The sequence below is a fragment of the Oncorhynchus masou genome, chromosome 29, assembly GCF_036934945.1.
Source record: "Oncorhynchus masou masou isolate Uvic2021 chromosome 29, UVic_Omas_1.1, whole genome shotgun sequence".
Taxonomy (NCBI): Eukaryota; Metazoa; Chordata; class Actinopteri; order Salmoniformes; family Salmonidae; genus Oncorhynchus; species Oncorhynchus masou.
Window position 1 is genome coordinate 81,524,626 of NC_088240.1, and position 24,332 is coordinate 81,548,957.

The following is a 24,332-nucleotide window of genomic DNA, read 5'->3' on the forward strand; positions in this document are numbered from 1 at the left end:
TCATCACCCCGAGAACACCAGCTCCACAGTGAAGCATGGTGGTTTCAGCATCAAGCTGTGGGGATGTTTTTCATCGGCAGGGACTGGGAAATTGGTAAGAATTGAAGGAATGATGGATGGCGCTAAATACAGGGACATTTTTGAGGGAAACCTGTTTCAGTCTTCCAGAGATTTGAGACTGGGACGGAGGTTCACCTTCCAGCAGGACAATGACCCTAAGCATACTGCTAAAGCAACACTCGACTGGTTTAAGGGGAAACATTTAAATGTCTTGGAATGGCCGAGTCAAAGCCCAGACCTCAATCCAAATGAGAATCTGTGGTATGACTTATAGACTGCTGTACACCAGCGGAACCCATCAAACTTGAAGGAGCTAGAGCAGTTTTGCCTTGAAGAATGGGCAAAAATCACAGTGGCTAGATGTAACAAGCTTATAGAGACTTTCCCCCAATAGACTTGCAGCTGTAATTGCTGCAAACGGTGGCTCTACAAAGTATTGACCTTGGGGGGTGAATAGTTATGTACACTCATGTTTTCAGTTTTTTTGTCATATTTCTTGTTTATTTCACAAGAAAAAATATTTTGCATCTTCAGAGTGGTAGGCATGTTGTATACATCAAATGATACAAACCCCCCAAAAATAAATTTTAATTTCTGGTTGTAAGGCAACAAAATAGGAAAAAGACAAGGGGGGAGAATACTTTCACAAGCCACTGTACCATATGAAACGTAGGATATCATACCAGTAAGTCTTTTGAATTACATTTAATATGTTACGTCTACCCCTGAGTTCAGGTTGGTGCTGAGCAATGGATGAGCTAGAAAATAAAGGGAGGGGAGTTGGGGAGGATGTGGGGTAGAGCAGTTTCCCATCACTTGGCAGCATGTGCTGTCATTTCATTTATCACAATATCCTCGGTTGATATTGAGGGGGAAATTAAAATGTCTGTTGACCTAAAATAGCAAACAATGTTTAAATGAATCAACTATGATGCCAACAGTTAGGCCATGTGCCTGACTCTGCCAATGTCTCCGTACATTTAGTAAATAGGCATAGAGACAAAGCTACCAGGTTTGAATAGCAGGATTTATCAAAATGTTTGAAAATGGCCCTTTTACTGAGGCCTGATATTTCCATCCACTCAACATGACCAACTGACGTTTTGACTGAGTCTGTCTGTAGTCTAGTATTCTCTCTGTGCTCCAGGAATCTGTGGTCCACTAGTCTGTCTGTGGTCAAGTAGTCTGTCTGTGGACTAGTAGTCTCCTCAATAAATCTCTTTAAGACAGTCACACACACACACACACACACGTACACACAGTCACACATGCACAAACACTTTTACTGTTATGTCCTCTGTTCTCCACACTCCCTCCCTCTCTGTTTGTTCACTTCCCTCCTGCTGCTTTTCTCCTCATGTTTCTCTCTATTTTTCCCTCTCTTTCTCAATTAAATTCAATTAACTATTTCTCTCTCTCTCCCACTACTCTTTATTTATCTGTACTCTCTCTCTCTCTCCTATTCTCCCACTGGATACCTCACTCAGTTCTCTTCATCCTTCAACCAGTGTTTTTCTAGAGTTGAGAGTCACAAGTTGTGTAATAATTATAGCCACAGGAAAGCTATGAGGGTCCTCTCCTCCGCTCCCCTTTCCCCTCTCCTCATCCCTTTCTCCCCTCTCTTTCCTCTCCTTTAATTTCTCCTCTCCCTCCTCCTCCTCCTCCTCTTCTCCTCCTTTGTCAGTCCATTCTCCTCTCTGAGGGTAAAAGCCCATTTTGTGGAGTAGGAAAGGGGATGATCATAGCCACGGGAACTAGGGGTGCTGAATGTGCTGCAGGGAAAGAGAGGGGAGGAGGAGGGAGAAAGGTGAAGGAAGGGTGGAGGAAGGACTGGGGATGTGGAAGCAGAAGGGAGGAGGAGGGAGAAAGGTGGAAGAGGGACTGAGGATGTGGAAGCAGAAGGGAGGAGGAAGGACTGGGGATGTGGAAGCAGAAGGGAGGAGGAAGGACTGGGGATGTGGAAGCAGAAGGGAGGAGGAGGGAGAAAGGTGGAAGAGGGACTGAGGATGTGGAAGCAGAAGGGAGGAGGAAGGACTGGGGATGTGGAAGCAGAAGGGAGGAGGAAGGACTGGGGATGTGGAAGCAGAAGGGAGGAGGAGGGAGAAAGGTGGAAGAGGGACTGAGGATGTGGAAGCAGAAGGGAGGAAGAAAGGTGGAGAAGGGGTTGAGGATGTGGAAGCAGAAGGGAGGAGGATGGAGAAAGGTGGAAGAGGGACTGAGGATGTGGAAGCAGAAGGGAGGAAGAGGAAGAAAGGTGGAGAAGGGGTTGAGGATGTGGAAGCAGAAGGGAGGGTGTAACGCACGCCTCTATGAAGAGGGAACGCAACACCCTGCTACAACTAAACTCTCCGTGAAGTGAAAAAGGTATGGACTGTAGGTGCAAGAAAGAATGACAACAGGCAGAAGGTGGTACCGTTTACCAGGACTTTATTCCTTCACACGGTAATATGGGGAAAAGGGGCTGGACGGAACCAAAGCAAAGAAAGTAAATCTCAAAGCCCCCTCTCCTATCTTACCTGCCTACCCACTACTTACCTAATTTAGCACCACCTGGTGCCCTAACCAAAATACAAGGGGGTGGTCCGCCCAGGTCTTACCTAGTGTGCCTAGACAGCGAATATGCTACGGGTATATGTATGCCCGCGGGCCTCTTGCCTAAGCACTCCCTAGGTGCCTTCCCCTTCCCCCCTGGGAACAAATGAAACAGAATATTAAACAATTTCACAAACAAACTAAGAAACAAAGGACATCAAATAAGCTCTATCTGAGCAACAAACTCACAAAACATACCAACTCTCAGCAATGAACTCCCAGCAAAATCTCTCTAGCAAAATCTCTCTAGCAAAATCTCTCTAGCAAAATCTCTCTAGCAAAATCTCTGCAATGACCTCCCAGCAAATCTCTCTCTCCTGAACAGAACACTGGCTTTTATATAGCTTCAGATTGAATGGGTAATTGGAGACAGCTGTCTTGACGAGGGGGCGGGGTCAGCTTTCCAATTAGCCCTGGAGTCGACCAATCAGCTGCTTGAGGGATTTCAGGAAGCCATTTCCTGAAATAAAACGCAAACATACAAACTACAACACATAAACTGGGGAACGTAACAGAGGGGGGGGGGGGGGGAAGGTGGAGGAGGGTTTGAGGATGTGGAAGAAGAAGGGAGGGGGTAGAAAGGTGGAGGAGGGGTTGAGGATGTGGAAGAAGAAGGGAGGGGGAGGGAGAAAGGTGGAGGAGGGGTTGAGGATGTGGAAGAAGAAGGGAGGGGGAGGGAGAAAGGTGGAGGAGGGGTTGAGGATGTGGAAGAAGAAGGGAGGGGGAGGGAGAAAGGTGGAGGAGGGGTTGAGGATGTGGAAGAAGAAGGGAGGAGGAGGGAGAAAGGTGGAGGAGGGGTTGAGGATGTGGAAGAAGAAGGGAGGGGGGGGAGAAAGGTGGAGGAGGGACTGTGGATGTGGAAGAAGAAGGGAGGAGGAGGGAGAAAGATGGAGGAGGGGTTGTGGATGTGGAAGAAGAAGGGAGGGGGAGGGAGAAAGGTGGAGGAGGGGTTGAGGATGTGGAAGAAGAAGGGAGGGGGGGAGGAGAAAGTGGAGGAGGGGTTGAGGATGTGGAAGAAGAAGGGAGGAGGAGGGAGAAAGGTGGAGGAGGGGTTGAGGATGTGGAAGAAGAAGGGGGGGGGAGGGAGAAAGGTGGAGGAGGGACTGTGGATGTGGAAGAAGAAGGGAGGAGGAGGGAGAAAGATGGAGGAGGGGTTGAGGATGTGGAAGAAGAAGGGAGCGGGAGGGAGAAAGGTGGAAGAGGGACTGTGGATGTGGAAGAAGAAGGGAGGAGGAGGGAGAAAGATGGAGGAGGGGTTGAGGATTTGGAAGAAGAAGGGAGGAGGGAGAATGGTGGAGGAGGGACTGAGGATGTGGAAGATGGGAGGAGGAGGGAGAAAAGTGGAGGAGGGGTTGAGGATGTGGAAGAAGGGAGGAGGAGGGAGAAAGGTGGAGGAGGGGTTGAGGATGTGGAAGAAGAAGTGAGGGGGAGGGAGAAAGTTTAAGGAAATGGGAAGGAAAGGTGGAGGAGGGACTGAGGATGTGGAAGAATAAGGGGGAGGAGAGAGAAAGGTGGAGGAGGGACTGAGGATGTGGAAGAAGAAGGGAGGAAGAGGGAGAAAGGTGGAAGGGAGGAGAATGAAGTTCTGATCATCTAGTGATTGTTCTCATTTAGACTGCTGATATGAGAGAGGAACGCCTGTGTCTTAGGGAGAAATAGGGGGGAAGATTTAGTCCCTGAAATTAAACGAGGAGAAGCTCACTGGTGTTCAAGTGATGAAGGAAGGAACTACTGTGGTAAAGGAGGGAGGAATAGGAGACAAACAGAGGAGAGGAGAGGAGAGGAGAGGAGAGGAGAGGAGAGGAGAGGAGAGGAGAGGAGAGGAGAGGAGAGGAGAGGAGAGGAGAGGAGAGGAGAGGAGAGGAGAGGAGAGGAGAAACCGAGGAGAGGAGAGGAGCGTAGGAGGGAGGAAAGAGTAAACAAGGTCAACATTAGTGCAGGATGGAAGGAGACGGTCGCCGTGGTGACAAAAAGAGAGCAGCAAGGGAGGAGAGGAAAATGACCTGTTTCTCTTTCATTCTACTTCTATTTTCATCTCTAACACACACACATAAACAAAGACACATAAAGACACATTCACACCCAATCACTTTCACAGTGAGATCCTTTTCCTTCCACTCTCTCTCTGTACTCTGTTTGTATTCTCTCTCTCTGTACTCTGTACTCTCTCTCTGTACTCTCTCTGTACTCTCTATGTACTCTCTATGTATCCTCTCTCTCTGTACTCTCTCTGTACTCTCTATGTACTCTCTATGTATCCTCTCTTTCTCTGTACTCTCTCTGTACTCTCTATGTACTCTCTCTCTGTACTCTCTCTGTACTCTCTATGTACTCTCTATGTATCCTCTCACTCTGTACTCTCTCTGTGCTCTCTATGTACTCTTTATGTATCCTCTCTCTCTGTACTCTCTATGTACTCTCTATGTGTTCTCTCTCTCTGTACTCTCTATGTACTCTCTATGTATCCTCTCTCTCTGTACTCTCTCTGTACTCTCTATGTACTCTCTATGTATCCTCTCTCTCTGTACTCTCTCTGTACTCTCTATGTACTCTCTATGTGTCCTCTCTCTCTGTACTCTCTCTGTACTCTCTATGTACTCTCTCTGTACTCTCTATGTACTCTCTATGTATCCTCTCTCTGTACTCTCTATGTATCCTCTCTCTCTGTACTCTCTCTGTACTCTCTATGTACTCTCTATGTATCCTCTCTTTCTGTACTCTCTCTGTACTCTCTATGTACTCTCTATGTATCCTCTCTCTCTGTACTCTCTATGTATCCTCTCTCTCTGTACTCTCTCTGTACTCTCTCTGTACTCTCTATGTACTCTCTATGTATCCTCTCTCTGTACTCTCTCTGTACTCGCTATGTACTCTCTATGTATCCTCTCTCTCTGTACTCTCTCTGTACTCTCTATGTATCCTCTCTCTCTGTACTCTCTCTCTGTACTCTCTGTACTCTCTGTATACTCTCTCTCTGTACTCTCTGTACTCTCTATGTACTCTCTCTCTGTACTCTCTCTGTACTCTCTCTGTACTCTCTCTCTCTGTACTCTCTATGTGTCCTCTCTCTCTGTACTCTCTCTGTACTCTCTCTGTACAATTGTCTCTGTATTGTCTCTGTACTCTGCACTCTCTCTCTGTACTCTCTCTCTGTACTCCCTCTGTATTCTCTCAATACGCTGTACTCTCTCTGTACTCTCTCTCTCTGTGCACTCTGTACTCTCTCTGTATTCTCACTGTATTATCTATGTACTCTCTTTGTTTTCTCTCTGTACTCTCTCTGTATTCTCTATGTACTCTCTATGTACTCTCTATGTACTCTCTCTGTATTCTCTATGTACTCTCTCTCTGTACTCTCTCTGTACTCTCTATGTACTCTCTCTGTATTCTCTATGTACTCTCTCTGTATTCTCTATGTACTCTCTATGTACTCTCTTTGTATTCTCTCGGTACTCTCTCTCTCTCTGTACTCTCTCTGTATTCTCTATGTACTCTCTCTGTATTCTCTCTGTACTCTCTCTGTATTCCATATGTACTCTCTCTTTGTTTTCTCCCTGTACTCTGTACTCTCTCTGTATTCTCTATGTACTCTCTCTCTTTGTTTTCTCCCTCTACTCTGTACTCTCTATGTATTATCAATGTACTCTCTCTGTATTCTCTCTGTACTCTGTACTCTCTCTCTGTACTCTCTCTGTACTCTCTCTGTATTCTCTATGTACTCTATACTCTCTCTCTGTACTCTCTCTGTATTCTCTCTGTACTTTGTACTCTCTCTCTGTACTCTTTGTATTCTCTCTGTACTCTCTCTCTGTACTCTCTCTGTATTCTATATGTACTCTCTCTGTATTCTCTCTGTACTCTCTGTATTCTCTATGTACTCTCTCTTTGTTTTCTCCCTGTACTCTGTACTCTCTCTGTATTCTCTATGTACTCTCTCTTTGTTTTCTCCCTGTACTCTGTACTCTCTATGTATTCTCTCTGTACTCTCGCTGTATTCTCTCTGTACTCTGTACTCTCTCTCTCTGTACTCTCTCTGTACTCTCTCTGTATTCTCTATGTACTCTATACTCTCTCTCTGTACTCTCTCTGTATTCTCTCTGTACTTTGTACTCTCTCTCTGTATTCTCTCTGTACTCTCTCTCTGTACTCTCTCTGTACTCTCTCTGTATTATCTCTGTACTCTGTACTCTCTCTCTCTGTACTCTCTCTGTACTCTCTCTGTACTCTGTACTCTCTCTCTGTACTTTCTCTGTATTCTCTCTCTCTCTGTACTCTTTCTGGACTCTCTATGTATTCTGTCTGTACTCTCTCTGGACTCTCTATGTACTCTGTCTGTACTCTCTGTACTCGCTATGTACTCCCTCTATACTCTCTCTTGCACCCATCTATCTTTCTCTTCCTCTCCCCCCACTCTTTCTCTCCTCTCTACCGCTTCTCTCTTTCCCCCACCTATCCCCCTCTCATCTCTTCCCCACCTCTCTCTCCCCACTCCCACTCTCTCCCGACTTCTCATCTCCCCGATCTCTCTCTCTCTCTCTCTCTCTCTCTCTCTCTCCAACCTCCACCCTCCTCCCTCTCCTCCATCTCTCTCCCCCTCATCCCTCTCTCTCTCCCCTATCCCTCTCTCCCCCACCTGTCTCTCTCCCCCCTCCTCTCTCGCTCTCTCTCTGCTCTGAATGAGCTGACCTGACAGTGCTCCTCCTCTGTACTGAGTGCTTAGTCTCTCTCTAAATTATTTAGGAGCTGGGACCCCCATGAGTACTTGTCTTCCCCTCACACTCCCTTACGTACCCTCCTTGTCTCTGTCCCTTAGTCCCTGCCTCCCTCTCTGTCATCCTCTCTCCTTCGACTGCAGACATTGCCTGCTGCATTATGTTGTGTGAGTGACACTGCTTGACTGTCACATATTCAGATCTGACTGCTGCACTATCAACTCAACAGGTTCAGATATTGTGGCGGTGTAGGGACTGACTGACTGCGCTAGGGTTAATGTATGCAGTGCTGGATGTATAGAACATGTGGATGTGTTCACACAGCCAGCAAACTCTATCACCATCAGCTATACATACAGACAAACCAATGGACTCAGTGCGAAAGATGGGCGGATGGATTGAGTTATGGAAGGGTGGATGGATGTGTGGGTGAGTGTATGAGAGACTGACCAATGGACTGATAGACAGACCCAGCGGCGATTGTACGTCCATCTCCTCTGCCTCTAGCTCACTGTGACCTATATATAGCTCTCCAAATGAGAGACCATTGAGGAACGAATGAGGGAGACAGATGGAGGGAGAGGGAGAAAGGGAGGGAAGAAAAGAGGTAGATGGCTGGATGGTGTTGGTTGTTTAGCACGGGTCTGTCACAGGAAGTGTTTTGGGGAGTGTAGTTATGGCAGGAGGGTCAGAAGTTCAGTAAATGACTTTATTTCTGTTTCTCCTCTGACTTCCATCTCACTGCTCTTCATTCACAAACAGGGAGCTATGCGTGCGGCCATGCTTATTCACCGTTATTCATAGCTCTTTTATGTTGCAGTCTCTCTCTCTCCCTCCTGTCCCTCCCTTCCTCACTATCTCTCTCTGTCTCTCTTCCCTCCCTCACTCTGCCTCTGTCTCTCCCTCTCTGTCTCTCTTCCCTCTCTGTCTCCATCTCTCTTCCCTCCCTCTCTCTGTCTTCCTCTCTCCCCCTCTTCTTTCTCCTCTCAATAGAGATGGCCTTATCTCACGCACTAATCACCATGGCAACCTGGTAATCTCTTATCAAGCTGTCACGCCTGACCATAGAATGCTGTTTATTCTCTATGTTGGTTGGGGCGTGATAGTGACTAGGGTGGGTTATCTAGGTGAATTTGTAATTCTATGGTGGCCTGATATGGTTCCCAATCAGAGGCAGCTGTTTATCGTTGTCTCTGATTGGGGATCATATTTAGGTAGCCATTTCCCCATTGTGATTTGTGGGATCCTGTCTACAGATAGTTGCCTTTGTGCACACCAGTAACTTCGCGTTTCGTTTGTGATTTATTGATTTTGTTTGATGAGTTTCGATTTATTAAAAATATGTGGAACTCGTTGGGTCCAATCATTTCAACGAGCGTGACATTAGCAGAAAAATTCTGACACACTCAGTGACATACAATGGGGCAAAAAAAGTATTTAGTCAGCCACCAATTGTGCAAGTTCTTCCACTTAAAAATATGAGTGAGTCCTGTAATTTTCATCATAGGTACACTTCAACTATGACAGACAAAATTATTTAAAAAATCCAGAAAATCACATTGTAGGATTTTTTTATTAATTTATTTGCAAATTATGGTGGAAAATGAGTATTTGGTCAAGTACAAACAAGCAAGATATCTGGCTCTCACAGACCTGTAACTTCTTCTTTAAGAGGCTCCTCTATCCGCCACTCGTTACCTGTATTAATGGCACCTGTTTGAACTTGTTATCAGTATAAAAGACACCTGTCTACAACCTCAAACAGTCACACTCCAAACTCCACTACGGCCAAGACCAAAGGGCTGTCAAAGGACACCAGAAACAAAATTGTAGACTGGCACCAAGCTGGGAAGACTGAATCTGCAATAGGTAAGCAGCTTGGTTTGAAGAAATCAACTGTGGGAGCAATTATTAGGAAATGGAAGACATACAAGACCACTAATAATCTCCCTCGATCTGGGTCTCCATGCAAGATCTCACCCCATGGGGTCAAAATGATCACAAGAACGGTGAGCAAAAATCCCAGAACCACATGGGGGGGACCTAGTGAATGACCTGCAGAGAGCTGGGACCAAAGTACCAAAGCCTACCATCAGTAACACACTACGCCGCCAGGGACTCAAATCCTGCAGTGCCAGAAGTATCCCCCTGCTTAAGCCAGTACATGTCCAGGCCCGTCTGAAGTTTACTAGAGAGCATTTGGATGATCCAGAAGAAGATTGGGAGAATGTAATATGGTCAGATGAAACCAAAATAGAACTTTTTGGTAAAAACTCAACTCGTCGTGTTTGGAGGACAAAGAATGCTGAGTTGCATCCAAAGAACACCATACCTACTGTGAAGCATGGGGGTGGAAACATCATGCTTTGGGGCTGTTTTTCTGCAAAGGGACCAGGATGACTGATCCGTGTAAAGGAAAGAATGAATGGGGCCATGTATCGTGAGATTTTGAGTGAAAACCTCCTTCCATCAGCAAGGGCATTGAAGATGAAACGTGGCTGGGTCTTTCAGCATGACAATGATCCCAAACACACCACCCTGGCAACGAACGAGTGGCTTCGTAAGAAGTATTTCAAGGTGCTGGAGTGGCCTAGCCAGTCTCCAAATCTCAACCCCATGGAAAATCTTTGGAGGGAGTTGAAAGTCTGTGTTGCCCAGCAACTGCCCCAAAACATCACTGCTCTCGAGGAGATCTGCATGGCGGAATGGGCCAAAATACCAGCAACAGTGTGTGAAAACCTTGTGAAGACTTACAGAAAACGTTTGACCTCTGTCATTGCCAACAAAGGGTATATAACAAAGTATTGAGATAAACTTTTGTTATTGACCAAATACTTATTTTCCACCATAATTTGCAAATAAATTCATTAAAAATCCTACAATGTGATTTTCTGGATTTTTTTTCTCTCATTTTGTCTGTCATAGTTGAAGTGTACCTATGATGAAAATTACAGGCCTCTCTCATCTTTTTAAGTGGGAGAACTTGCACAATTGGTGGTTGACTAAATATTTTTTTGCCCCACTGTATACACACACAATAACACACAAACACGTACACAGTGTCGCACACTGAAGTGAGGAAGTCAGCCATATCCTCCCATACACACACAATAATCATATTAACATAACATCAAATCAAATGTTATTTGCCACATGCCCCGAATACAAAAGGTATTTGTGAAATGCTTACTTACAAAGCCCTTCCCCAACAATGCAGTTTTAAGAAAAATAAGAGTAAAAAAATAAATAAATAAAGTTTAAAAAATGAGTTACAATAAAATAGCAATAACGAGGCTATATACAGGGGTGCTCTCGATGGTGCAGCTGTAGAACTTTTTGAGGATCTGTGGACCCATGCCAAATCTTTTCAGTCTCCTGAGGGGGAATAAACTTTGTCATGCCCTCTTCACTGCTGTCTTGGTGTGTTTGGACCATGATAGTTTGTTGTTGATGTGGACACCAAGAAACGTGAAGCTCTAGACCGTATAGCCCACGAAGATCTCCCCACGGCATGAACCCAAGGGCGGCGCCAACCCGGACAGGAAGATCACGTCAGTGAGTCAACCCACTTAAGTGACGCACCCCTCCTAGGGACGGCATGAAAGAGCACCAGTAAGCCAGTGACTCAGTGACTCAACCCCTGTAATAGGGGTAGAGGCAGAGAATCCCAGTGGAAAGAGGGGAACCGGCCAGGCAGAGACATCAAGGGCGGTTCATTGCTCCAGTGCCTTTCCATTCACCTTCCCACTCCTGGGCCAGACTGGACTCAATCATAGGACCCACTGAAGAGGTGAGTCTTCAATGAAGACTTAAAGGTTGAGACCGAGTCTGCGTCTCTCACATGGGTAGGCAGACCATTCAATAAAAACGGAGCTCTATAGGAGAAAGCCCTGCCTCCAGCTGTTCGCTTAGAAATTCTAGGGACAATAAGGAGGCCTGCGTTTTGTGACCATAGCGTACGTGTAGGTATGTAAGGCAGGACCAAATCGGAGAGATAGGTAGGAGAAAGCCCATGTAATGCTTTGTAAATTAGCAGTAAAACCTTGAAATCAGCCCTTGCCTTGACAGGAAGCCAGTGTAGAGAGGCTAGCATTTGAGCAATATGATCAAATTTTGTGGTTCTAGTCAAGATTCTAGCAGCCATGTTTAGCATTAACTGAAGCAAACTGTCTTGATATGTTCATCAAAATAGAGATCAGGGTCCAGAATAACGCTGAGGTCCTTCACAGTATAAGGGCACAAGGCGAGACACAGATGCAGACACGGGAGTGTCACGCCCTGGTCTAAGTATTTTGTGTTTTTCTTCATGTATTGGGTCAGGCCAGGGTGTGTCAGGCCAGGGTGTGTATTGTGGTGTGTTTTGTCTTGGGGTTTTGGTGTGTATGTATTTGGGATTGTAGCTAGTGGGGTTATCTAGCAAAGTCTATGGCTGTCTGGAGTGGTTCTCAATCAGAGGCAGGTGCTTATCGTTGTCTCTGATTGGGAACCATATTTAGGCAGCCATATTCTTTGAGTTTGCTTGTCCTTAGTGTCTTGATGTCCTTGTGCTGTGTTAGTTGACACCAGTTTAGGCTGTTTCGGTTTTCATTTTCGTTTATTTGTTTTGTAGTGTTTTGTATTGATTCGTGTTACGTTTGTTTTATTAAACATGGATCACAATAGACACGCTGCAGTTTGGTCCGACTCTCCTTCACCATATGAAAACCGTGACAGGGAGGCAAATAATTTGAGTCTTAGATATTTATTATATCCAAAAGGGGTAGGCAAGAGAATGGTCGTGGACAGGCAAAAAGTCAAAACCCGTTCAGACTCCAGGAGATACAGTGTGGCAGGCAGACTCGAGGTCAGGGCAGGCAGAATGGTCAGGCAGTCTGGTATAGAGTCCAGAAAACGGGCAACGGTCAAAACCGGAGGGACTAGTAAAAGAGAATAGAAAATGCAGGCGCATGGGAAAAACACGCTGGCTGACTTGAAACAAACCAGACGAACTGGCACAGAGAGACAGGAAACACAGGGATAAATACACCAGGGATACTGTACCAAGTGACACCTGGAGGGGTTGGAGGGAATAATAAGGACAGATGAAACTGATCAGGGTGTGACACAGTTTTATTTGAGACGACGATACAACCATCAAGATTAATTGTCAGATCCAACAGAAGATCTCTTTGTTTCTTGAGACCTAAAACTAGCATCTCTGTTTTGTCTGAGTTCCTTATGTCTGAAACACAGGCTTCAGGGGATGGAAATTTTGGGGCTTCACCATGTTTCATCGAAATGTACAGCTGTGTATCGTCTGCCTAGCAGTGAAAGTTAACATTATGTTTCCGAATGACGTCACCAAGAGGTTTAATATATATTGAAAACAATACTGGTCCAGGAGGGGGCAGCCCGTCAGGAAGTCCAGGATCCAGTTGCAGAAGGAGGTGTTTAGTCCCAAGGTTGTTTGTGGCTTTTTAAAAAGCCTACCATGTGAATGAGAGTGGTTTTGTGTGTACTCAACTTATGTGTGCCTGTACATTTGTATGTGTGTGTTTCTCTCTCTCTTTCTCTGTGTATGTTCCTGTGTAGTGTCTAACTCTAATTTATTTACTACCCAGGTCAATGGCTCTGCGGTTAAAGAGGAGCTCATCTCCCACATCCTGTAGTTAGCTTCTCACTCTCATCACGGGGCAATCATCACCCAAGTCATATGTGTTTCTGTTCTGATCTGTGTGCGCGCACGTCTGTGTGCTTGTGTGTCTGTGTGCTTGTGTGTGTGTGTGTGTGTGTGTGTCTGTGTCATAATTATTAAATTGCCTTTATCTAAAAGACAGAAGAAACTAAATGTACAGTCTCTTTATTCCAGTCAACATTACAGTATTTCATGCATTACAACAAGTCTGGATTATTACAGTAACACCCTGTAACAAGCCTGGGTCATTGCAGAAACCATCACATGTGCAATACATTCACATCAAAAACAGATCATACTGCTGTCTAACAGGCACCATACTGTATGTGTCTGATGATAATACAGACAGCTATCAAATCAATGAGGCCTAATATTACCCAGAGCACACAACACATACAGGTACTTAGGTTAACTAGCTGAACATTTGGCATTTATCAGGCTCCCCATTAGCCGCTGCAAAAGCATCAGCCACTCTTTCTGGGGCCCATATGAAACATGACATAATACATAGTACAGAACAGTATTCCCTCCTGAAACATTCTCTGTGCAACGCAGTGTGAGGGTTTGACCACTAGGCTGTGCATTGGAGAAACTCAAGATGATACTGTACCTCTCAGGCTGTTTGGGTGAGACCTGCTACTCCTTTGCAGTGGTGTGTGTGTGTGTTCAGTGTGTGTTCAGTGTGGCCTGGGGACAGGGTGTTGCAGGGTCATGTGTTCAGCTCCAGTGAAGGGCAGTCTGTGTGTACAGTAGTGATGCACCACCTCTGGTATACTGTTGAACACACAGCTACTCTGGTCCAGAGTATAACCCAGACCCTTACTGCCCTTAGTCTGGGCCACGATGATATGGACACAACACTGACTGGTCCTGAGAGAGAGAGAGAGAGAGAGACAGAGAGAGAGAGAGAGCGAGAGAGAGAGAGAGAGAGAGAGAGAGAGAGAGAGAGAGAGACCATATTACTTCAGTAACAGGGGAAGATGCGGAGCTATAGCTACATAACTAGAGGATACAGTCTGGATGTCTGTACTGTAGCAAAGGGTTAGGGGCTTAGTTATTCCAACACATGCTGCTCACCCTCCATGTCTGTGGTGTGTAAAGTGGTTAATCATGAGTGCTCACTGAAGAGTGAGAAGTGTAACACACAGAAACACACTAACTTGAGCGCGATGGAGTATTTGCTGGTCCCTGATTCGCTGTCTCTAACCAGGAAGCTGGCATCCCTGCAGCGCTGGAGCTGAGCCTCTGCCTGCTGGCGACTCACACTGCCATGGTACCAGCTAGAGGGGGGGGGGGGGGATGAGGGGAAAAAGAGGGAGAAACAAACATACATACAATGTTTAGAGCTTCAGAGCAGTAGAATGGATGGGGATGAATGTCATATTGAAGGTTAGGGGAGGAATATAGGGAGGGTTGGGAAGTTAGAGGAGAGTAGGAGGAAGAGATAGAGAACCCTTGCTTAGCGGATAGCACTTCCTTCACACCGAGGCTCGAACCCAGGACCTTTGCCTTGCTAGCACACATGACCGCTGTCCTGAAGAATCTTACCAGTCAGTGACCACCGAAATGTAAAGTATTCGCTGGCGCAAATATGGACACTTCAGGCTGAGGAGTAAGTACAGGCTAGAGCAATATGCTATGATGATATACAGTATACAGGGCCTTCAGAAAGTATTCACACCGTTCAGGCTGAGGAGTAAGTACAGGCTAGAGCAATATGCTATGATGATATACAGTATACAGGGCCTTCAGAAAGTATTCACACCGTTCAGGCTGAGGAGTAAGTACAGGCTAGAGCAATATGCTATGATGATATACAGTATACAGGGCCTTCAGAAAGTATTCACACCGTTCAGGCTGAGGAGTAAGTACAGGCTAGAGCAATATGCTATGATGATATACAGTATACAGGGCCTTCAGAAAGTATTCACACCGTTCAGGCTGAGGAGTAAGTACAGGCTAGAGCAATATGCTATGATGATATACAGTATACAGGGCCTTCAGAAAGTATTCACACCGTTCAGGCTGAGGAGTAAGTACAGGCTAGAGCAATATGCTATGATGATATACAGTATACAGGGCCTTCAGAAAGTATTCACACCGTTCAGGCTGAGGAGTAAGTACAGGCTAGAGCAATATGCTATGATGATATACAGTATACAGGGCCTTCAGAAAGTATTCACACCGTTCAGGCTGAGGAGTAAGTACAGGCTAGAGCAATATGCTATGATGATATACAGTATACAGGGCCTTCAGAAAGTATTCACACCGTTCAGGCTGAGGAGTAAGTACAGGCTAGAGCAATATGCTATGATGATATACAGTATACAGGGCCTTCAGAAAGTATTCACACCGCTCAGGCTGAGGAGTAAGTACAGGCTAGAGCAATATGCTATGATGATATACAGTATACAGGGCCTTCAGAAAGTATTCACACCGTTCAGGCTGAGGAGTAAGTACAGGCTAGAGCAATATGCTATGATGATATACAGTATACAGGGCCTTCAGAAAGTATTCACACCGTTCAGGCTGAGGAGTAAGTACAGGCTAGAGCAATATGCTATGATGATATACAGTATACAGGGCCTTCAGAAAGTATTCACACCGTTCAGGCTGAGGAGTAAGTACAGGCTAGAGCAATATGCTATGATGATATACAGTATACAGGGCCTTCAGAAAGTATTCACACCGTTCAGGCTGAGGAGTAAGTACAGGCTAGAGCAATATGCTATGATGATATACAGTATACAGGGCCTTCAGAAAGTATTCACACCGTTCAGGCTGAGGAGTAAGTACAGGCTAGAGCAATATGCTATGATGATATACAGTATACAGGGCCTTCAGAAAGTATTCACACCGTTCAGGCTGAGGAGTAAGTACAGGCTAGAGCAATATGCTATGATGATATACAGTATACAGGGCCTTCAGAAAGTATTCACACCGTTCAGGCTGAGGAGTAAGTACAGGCTAGAGCAATATGCTATGATGATATACAGTATACAGGGCCTTCAGAAAGTATTCACACCCTTTGACTTTTTCCACATTTTGTTGTGTTACAGCCTGAATTTAAAATGTATTAAATTGATATTTTGTGTCACACACAATACCCCATAATAAATTAATAAAAAATGAAAAGCTGAAATGTCTTGAGTCAATAAGTATTCAACTTTCTTTTAATGGCAAGCCTAAATAAATTCAGGAGTAAAATCTGCTTAACAAGTCACATAATAAGTTGCATGGACTCACTCTGTGTGCAATAATAGTGTTTTTTTAAAGACTAACTCATCTCTGTACCCCACACATACAATTATCTGTAAGGTCCCTCAATAGAGCAGTGAGTTTCAAACACAGATTCAACCACAAAGCCCAGGGAGGTTTTCCAATGCCTCACAAAGAAGGGCACCTAGTGGTAGATAGGTAAAAATAAACAAAGCAGACATTGAATATTCCTTTGAGCATGGTGAAGTTATTAATTACATTTTGGATGGTGTATCAATACACCCAGTCACTACAAAGATACAGCCGTTCTTCCTGACTCAGTTGCCGGAGAGGAAGGAAACCCTCAGGGATTTCACCATGAGGCCAATGGTGACTTTAAAACAGTTACATTGCTTATTGGCTGTGATAAGAGAAAACTGAGGATGCATCAACAACATTGTAGTTGCTCCACGATACTAACCTGGCAGAGTGAAAAGAAGGAGGCCTGTACAGAACAGAAATATTCCAAAACATGCATCCTATTTGCAATAAGGCATTCAAGTAAAACTGCCTGAAATTTGGCAAAGAAATTAACTTTATGTCCTGTATAGAAAGTGTTTTGTTTGGAGCAAATCCAGCACAGGACATCATTGAGTACCACTTTTCATATTTCCATGCTACACTACACGACCAAAAGTATGTGTACACCTGCTCGTCAAACATCTCATTCCAAAATCATGGGCATTAATATGGAGTTGATCCCCCCTTTACTGCTATAACAGCCTCTACTCTTCTGGGAAGGCTTTCCACTAGATGTTGGGACATTGCTGCGGGGACTTGCTTCCATTCAGCCACAAGGGCATTAGTGAAGTCGGGCACTGATGTTGGGCAATTAGGCCTGGCTTGTAGTTGCCGTTCTAATTCATCCCAAAGGTGTTAGATGGGGTTGAGGTCAGGGCTCTGTGCAGGCCAGTCAAGTTCTTCCACACAGATCTCGACAAACCATTTCTGTATGGACTTCGCTTTGTGCACAGGGGCATTGTCATGCTGAAACAAGAAAGGGCCTTCCCCAAACTGTTGCCACAAAGTTGGAAGCACAGAATCGTCTAGAATATCATTGTTTGCTGTAGTGTTAAGATTTCCCTTCACTGGAACTAAAGGGGCCTAGCCGGAACCATGAAAAACAGTCCCAGAACATTATTCCTCCAACACCAAACTTTATAGTTGGCACTATGCATTCGGGCAGGTAGCGTAGACAACACGTTTCCACTGCTCCAGAGTCCACAAACCGAGATTGCATGGCTTTGTACTCAAATGTATACAGCTGTCAGCAACAGGTGTGGCTGAAATAGCCGAATCCACTAATTTAAATGGGTGTCCACATACTGCTGTATATATAGTGTATCTCAATCCCCCCCATCCAGCCTCTCCCTTCTCCCTCTCCTCTTCCCGTACCTCTGTTTCTCCAGGGGCAGGGTGGGGTCCACTTTGGCTGTCTCTGCGTTGGGTGTGGAGGTGGTGGAGGGAGGAGAAGAGGATGGGGAAAGTTTGGGAGTGAGAGAAGAGTGAGAGGTGGGAGAGGGGGGAGAGGAATGAGAGTGAGGTGAGGGAGGAGAGAGTTTGAGAATGGGGGGAGTAGGGGAGGAGGGAGAGGGGACGAGGACTTTCTTGTTCCAGGTCTTCTGTCTGAGGGTCTGCTGATGACTGAGAGTCTGCTGTCTGATGGGTGGAGGAGGATCCTCTTTAGGGGGCAAACTGCTCATTCCCTTCTTAAACTGGGCTGGAGAGAGAGAGAGAGAGAGAGAGAGAGAGAGAGAGAGAGAGAGAGAGAGAGAGAGAACTGTGTATGTTTGTGTATAATTGTTGTATGCAATATGTTCCCTCTTCTTCCGTCCCTCTACCTCCCTCCTTCCCTCCCTATACCTCCCTCCTTCCCCCCCTTTACCTCCCTCCTTCCCACCCTTTACCTCCCTCCTTCCCACCCTGTACCTCCCTCCTTCCCTCCCTTTACCTCCCTCCCTCTGGAAAACATATATCTACCTGTCAGTGCTCTGACGATGTCCTCCTTCCTCCACTCCCAGGGTAGTTCATACTCTCCAGGGGGGCGAGGGTCTGACTCCGGCCGTGTCACAGGGATCCACACCCCTCCTGCCTCCCCATCTGTCTCCAGCAGCCCCTCGTAGGGAGTGTCGTAGATGTGGGGGGGTGCGGGCTTGCACCCTTCTCCACCTCCCTTGGGAAGCAGCACACACACCTTCAGCAGGTCCTTGGAGCCCCGCCTACGAATACCTACAAAGTCATTAGAACAATAACATGGTCATTATTTGGTAGGCCTGTTTGAACCATGTGGATATCAAACCCTCAACTCTGCCATTCCAACATTACTGCTAATGTGACATGATTGTGATCCATTGTTCAGTTGTAGACTGTTAGAAAAAACTATGCCATGTAGAACCAAAAAGGGTTATTCGGGTGTCCCCATAGGAAAACTTTTAGAAGAACCCTTTTTGGTTCCAGCTAGAACCTTTTACACAGAGGGTTCTTTCTACATGGAACCCAAAATAGTACTGCCTGGATCAAGAAGTGTTCTACCTGGAACCAATGGGGACAGCCTATGGGGACAGCCTATGGGGACAGCCTATGGGGACAGCCTATGGGGACAGCAGAAGACACCTTTTGGAACCCCTATTTCTAAGAGTATAACACATAGCTTAGTAGCTTGTGATGTGGTCAGACATGTCTGTGGAGGCCGTCAGGTAGCCTGGGTGTCTGGGCTATTGTGTGACTAAACAATGGAGCTACGGGAAGAAAGGTCAACACAGAGCCTGAATGGATGACAGAACAGACCTGAATTCTGGGAAGTGATTGGGTGAGACCAGGAGGGGGGATGGGAGGTGGGGGTCTTTTGGTTCTTTTCACACAAAAGTAAAGTAAAATGGAAGGGGTGGGGGGAAGAAACTGGAGGTAACTTCCTTTCCAGAGAATGGGGTAAAGGAAACAGAGGCAGGAGACAGGAAATCCAAGAGGAAGCTGCACCCACTGTCGCAGCACAACACCATTCCCATAGCAACCGCCAGTAGGGAGGAAGTCAGGGGAGAGAGAGCGGAGGGTCTCGTTCTAGTCCGATCCTTTAAAAACCTTTTATCAGCAGCAGTCTACAACCTTGATTCTGGAGAGCTGCAGGGAGTGCAGGCTTTTGTTCCAGCTCAGCTCTAACTCCAGCCCTGATTCCACTAATCAAGGTATCAGTGATTTGTTGATTATCTGAGCCAGTGTGTATCAGCGCTGTGCTGGAACAAAAGCTTGGACTCCCTGTAGCTCTCCAGGACAAGATCTGACCCCTGACCTTACTGACCTGTGATGATAACCTGGGCGTCATAGGGCTCCATGTATCCATCGTTCTCTCCCTCCCTCTCCGCCTCCCTCTGCTCCCTCGTCTTCTCTGCATCAAACGGGTCAGCATAGTCCTCCAGAATAATCAGCTACACAGCGGGAGAGAAGTTGTTAAATGCTCTACCTAACCTTCACAGTACTATACTGTAGGTCTTCTGCCAGAGTAACTGCAATAACCTATGATATTAACCTGTAACAGTCTAGTTGGTATGGAGACGTCCCCTTGACGAACTGGGAATGTTTCTTGGGGAATCTCCCCTGCTCTGTGCTCTGTGTGTGTCTTCCCTCTCATGGCTCTGTGTGTTGAGTGTTTACGTGTCTGTCTGACTGCCTGTATGATCTTCATCAAAGAGGCGCCACAGTGATCTGAGCTGCTTGTGGGAGAGCTACAGTCACCACAGTGTTAGGTGATGCCTCAAACATAGCCTTCACTGGGTGAAGAAATATAGGAGGAGAAAGAGGTATTGTGTGTGTGTGTGTGTGTGTGTGTGTGTGTGTGTGTGTGTGTGTGTGTGTGTGTGTGTGTGTGTGTGTGTGTGTGTGTGTGTGTGTGTGTGTGTGTGTGTGTGTGTGTGTGTGTGTGTGTGTGTGTGTGTGTGTGTGTGTGTGTGTGTGTGTGTGTGTGTGTGTGTGTGTGTGTGTGTGTGTGTGTGTGTGTGTGTGTGTGTCTGTCTGTGTGTGTCTGTCTGTGTGTGTGTGAGGGTGACAGCAGTTAGGGAACAGGAGGGGAAGGGACACAGGAAGACAGACTGGGGAAAGAGGTTCGGTCTCATTGTGTGTTTTTTGTACGGCTGGTCCCGAGCGCTGTGGCATGAATGCAGCGGGTTATAAAAGCACATTGCATTGTGTGGTGAGGAAAGAGAGACAGGAGGGGGAGGGAGAAGTAGAGACAAAGGCTGAGGTGGGAGAGAGAGACTGATCACAACTCTCCGAGCTACAGTTCTTTCTTTATATCAGTGCACACATATATGTATGGAAGCTCGTTCCCGCCACCCAATTTAAAAAAAATCTGACTATGAGATAGTAAGTCATTGTAATGAGATACTAAGTCATAATTATGAGATAGTAAGTCGTTATTATGAGACAGTATGTCATAATCATAAGATAGTAAGTAATAATATTGCAATACTAAGTCAGAATTCTGAGATAGTAAGTCATTATTAGGAGATACTAAGTTATAATTATGAGATAGTAAGTCATTATTATGAGATATGTTTAGGCGATCTGTATTACGTGAATCACAGATTTTGTGTGTGTGTGTGTGTGTGTGAGAGAGTGTCACGATTGTTGGAAGCATACTCGGTCGGACCAACATGCAGCTTGATCTGGGTTCCACATCTTTATTTAGTGAAATGCACAAAACAATAAAGCAAGACTGAACCGTGACGACAATGGAGTGCTGGAGTACTACCTATAAACAATACCCCACCAAACACAGGTAGAAAAAATTATACTTAAATATGATCCCCAATTAGAGACAATGATTACCAGCTGCCTCTAATTGGGAACAAAATCACCAACATAGAAAAACAAAACTAGAACCCCACATAGAAATAATAAACTAGACTAAACCCCCAGTCACGCCCTGACCTACTCCACCATAGAAAAGAAGGGCTCTCTATGGTCAGGACGTGACAGAGAGAGAGAGTTTGTGGTGATATTGTTCCAAATGAATGGACTGAATAGTTTTGTTGTTGTGAGTTGGTGCCTGTTTAATTTAATTAATTAATTATTAATATATAGCCATTGATTCTTGAAGAATGTAACTTAGAAATTCCTCATGAGCAATGGTCTTACCCCATCAGAACCAAAAATATAAACTTGTGTTACTCCATTGTTTGTAAACAATGTAATTGTAAACAAACAATGTATAGGTTCACAACAGGGATGGTCAGTTCTTGCATCCATACAGATGTAGGATCTTAATTTGGTCCATTTTGTTGCTTTGAATTTTCCTGCATAGCAGGAATGGCAAACTTGTAGTCTATTTGAGGATTAAAAAGGCTTCTAAAGTTTGTCATTTCCACTTTAAAATATCAGACTTGATTTGCCATAATGAAAAATGTATCAACCCCTACAAAAAATGGCCATGAATTATGATCCACATAATAATTCATATTTCCTGTTGCTGCAGGATTCTATTCCTGCTGTAGCATAGAGGATCAAATGAAGATCCTACATCTGTGTGTGAGAGTCCTTGCGTCTATGTATTTAAGAGTGGTTACATGTCTCCTGCCCCATTCCTCAGCTGTTTACCAATTAAGTGGCAGGGAGTACACTTTGTTATTGTTTGAATCACAGATTTCCCTTTTAAAAGGTGTCATTACCTGCAGGACTATTCAATGTCCATGATCCAGACTTATTATCTCATAACTATAACTTCCATATTTCATAATAATGAATGACTACCTCATAATTATGACCTAGTATCTCATTATTCTGATTCACTATCTCATAATTATGACTTATGTAAGGGATAATCAACATGCGTTGTATGGAAAATAATGAACAACGTGGAAAGTGTGTTCCACGATGCACTAGTGTTCCACGACGGGAAAACGTATAGAGCCCCGAGTTGATTATCCCTTTCATACCATGGCTATAATTTAACACATTTACTGCTAGAAATTAAGTAGCTAGCAAGTTTACTAAATATATACCATTCCCATCATAGCCATTATGAAAATGCCAATAATGTTTTGAATTCGACTTTTGCATTCAAAAGTAGCTCAAACATAGTCAAACATGAGTTATACCATGGTGTTGTCGAATACATGTTTCTGATTGGCTTGAAGGCCATTCTGGAGCGTGCATTATTTCCTTTTCTAAACCTGTTGGTTCAAGTCCTGAATGCTGATTGGCTGAAAGCTGTAGTATATCAGACCCTACTACAGTTCACCATGGTATATTGGCCATACACCACATTCTATTACGCAATTATGACTTATAACTTGGGTGGCTGGAACGAGCTTCCAAATGCTTCCATACACATATGACAATAAACAACAGGATCAAATGTGAATACAGGAAGCCTAATAACACTGTAGGGCTAATTATAACATATATTGTTACTACTAAATGACTTTTTCATTTTGTTCAATCTAAGACTTTGTTGACAAAGATGTCAGTACCAAATCTGCGCCACTCACCATCGTTGTTTTGATGTCCACCTTCTCCCTCTCGTTTTCGGATCCCACCTGTTCACCTGTACCGCTATGTTTGGGACCCTTGTCCTGTTTGTCCACTTTGATCATCCTGCTGATGCACGCATGCGCCAAACTGGATGTCCTGGTGGGCCGATGCTCCTCAGAGGGCCCCACCTCGAGCTTGGAATTCTTCCTACTCTTCCCAGGGATGAGACTGTCCCAGATCTTACCGTCCTTAAACGAGTTCCCGCCAGTACCCGAGCCGTTCCGACCCAGTTCGATGGCCGAGTTTTTCCGGTTTCTTCCGGTCAGTATAGAGCCTATCCCTCCAGCACTTTCCTTGACCCGGTTCCCCTTCAGACTGGTCCCCGGTGTTAACCCGTGTCTGGTTCGGGGTTGAGTGCCGGACTCCGAGGCAGAGCGGACCCGTTCGGTCCCGTTCTTCAGATTGATGGCGGAACTAAACCACTTTGCCATTGCTGGTTACGATCAGTGGCAGTTTTTTGGTTTCTAGCTTTGGCTCCAAACTTATCCTAATATAACACACTCACTTGGGCCTACTTAGTCTTAATGTTTATAAATCATCCGCAATCGAGTCACAGAGAATAGTTGGTTAGCCTACATAAAACTTGCCAAGCACATTCATCCAGGACCACATAGGCCTACGTTTACGCGCCTCGCACCTGATATCTTATCCGAATTACCCCCTTTGTGATGTTAATTTATTTCAAAACATTATTAATAATGATTTCTACCCCATAAATTCAGTAGTAAATGTTCTCATATAATTTTAACTCCAAACTTCACCCCATTTGTCGCTTGACCCAATACTCTTTGTCGTTCCACAGTGCGTAAAGTTACCTCTCCTTTCATCAACTTGTAACGCCTGTAATATCTATTTCTGACAGTCGCTATCGCTTTATCTCGAAGCTATCCCCGCAGTTTGAAGAGTAGTCTTTGGAGAGCGTAGAATCGGAAGAACTGGAAGTTTTTCTTCGCACTCACTAATGATGATCCCATTCCCGGAGCGACTGATGTATGGAGCGGGCTGTCAAAGCTGAGTGCTGGAGAGAGAAGTGCGTGTGTGAGAGAAAGAGTTTGGTGGAGTTGGGAAATGGGTGTGGTGGTGGACCAGCCTACAACAGAATGGTCAAAGAACGCCTGTAGTAGGCTATTATTCAATAACAGGGAGGAGACAGGGAAGCTTTGGCAACGCAATTCTCAATTGATGATAAAAAAAAAACTTGTCATCGCAGCCGTATTACAACATAGTCAATATTTATTAATCAACATAATCAATATTAACCTATATTGTTTGAAATTGTTGTGTGCAACACAATAGTCTGCAATTAAAAATGTCATCCAAAAATATGAACACTGCTTGAATTCACAGGTTTTGGCACCACAATGAGTGAGAACAAATATTTTTTTTAAATAAGAAAATATTTAATTTGTGTTGAGAATTTTCTATAGGGAAAAGAGTCGAATGGCCATTTCAGTGGTTTATTCAAATTAGTAGAATAAACTGTCCCCGAGGCCTCTGTCCTAATTGCCAAT

At 45.0% G+C, this 24,332-nt stretch overlaps 1 protein-coding gene across 1 annotated transcript; it reads right to left on the bottom strand.

Annotated features, from left to right (window-relative positions):
• Positions 1 to 13,187: 13,187 nt before the first annotated feature.
• On the bottom strand, positions 13,188 to 23,906 carry LOC135520734 (SH2 domain-containing adapter protein E-like). The gene is made up of 6 exons (XM_064946499.1): positions 22,779 to 23,906; positions 19,592 to 19,718; positions 18,277 to 18,525; positions 17,692 to 18,016; positions 14,199 to 14,318; positions 13,188 to 13,908 (listed from the first exon to the last, which is right to left on the bottom strand). The coding sequence occupies exons 1-6, from the start codon at positions 23,250 to 23,252 to the stop codon at positions 13,716 to 13,718; spliced, it is 1,488 nt and encodes a 495-aa protein (XP_064802571.1). The 5' UTR covers positions 23,253 to 23,906; the 3' UTR covers positions 13,188 to 13,715.
• Positions 23,907 to 24,332: the final 426 nt, after the last annotated feature.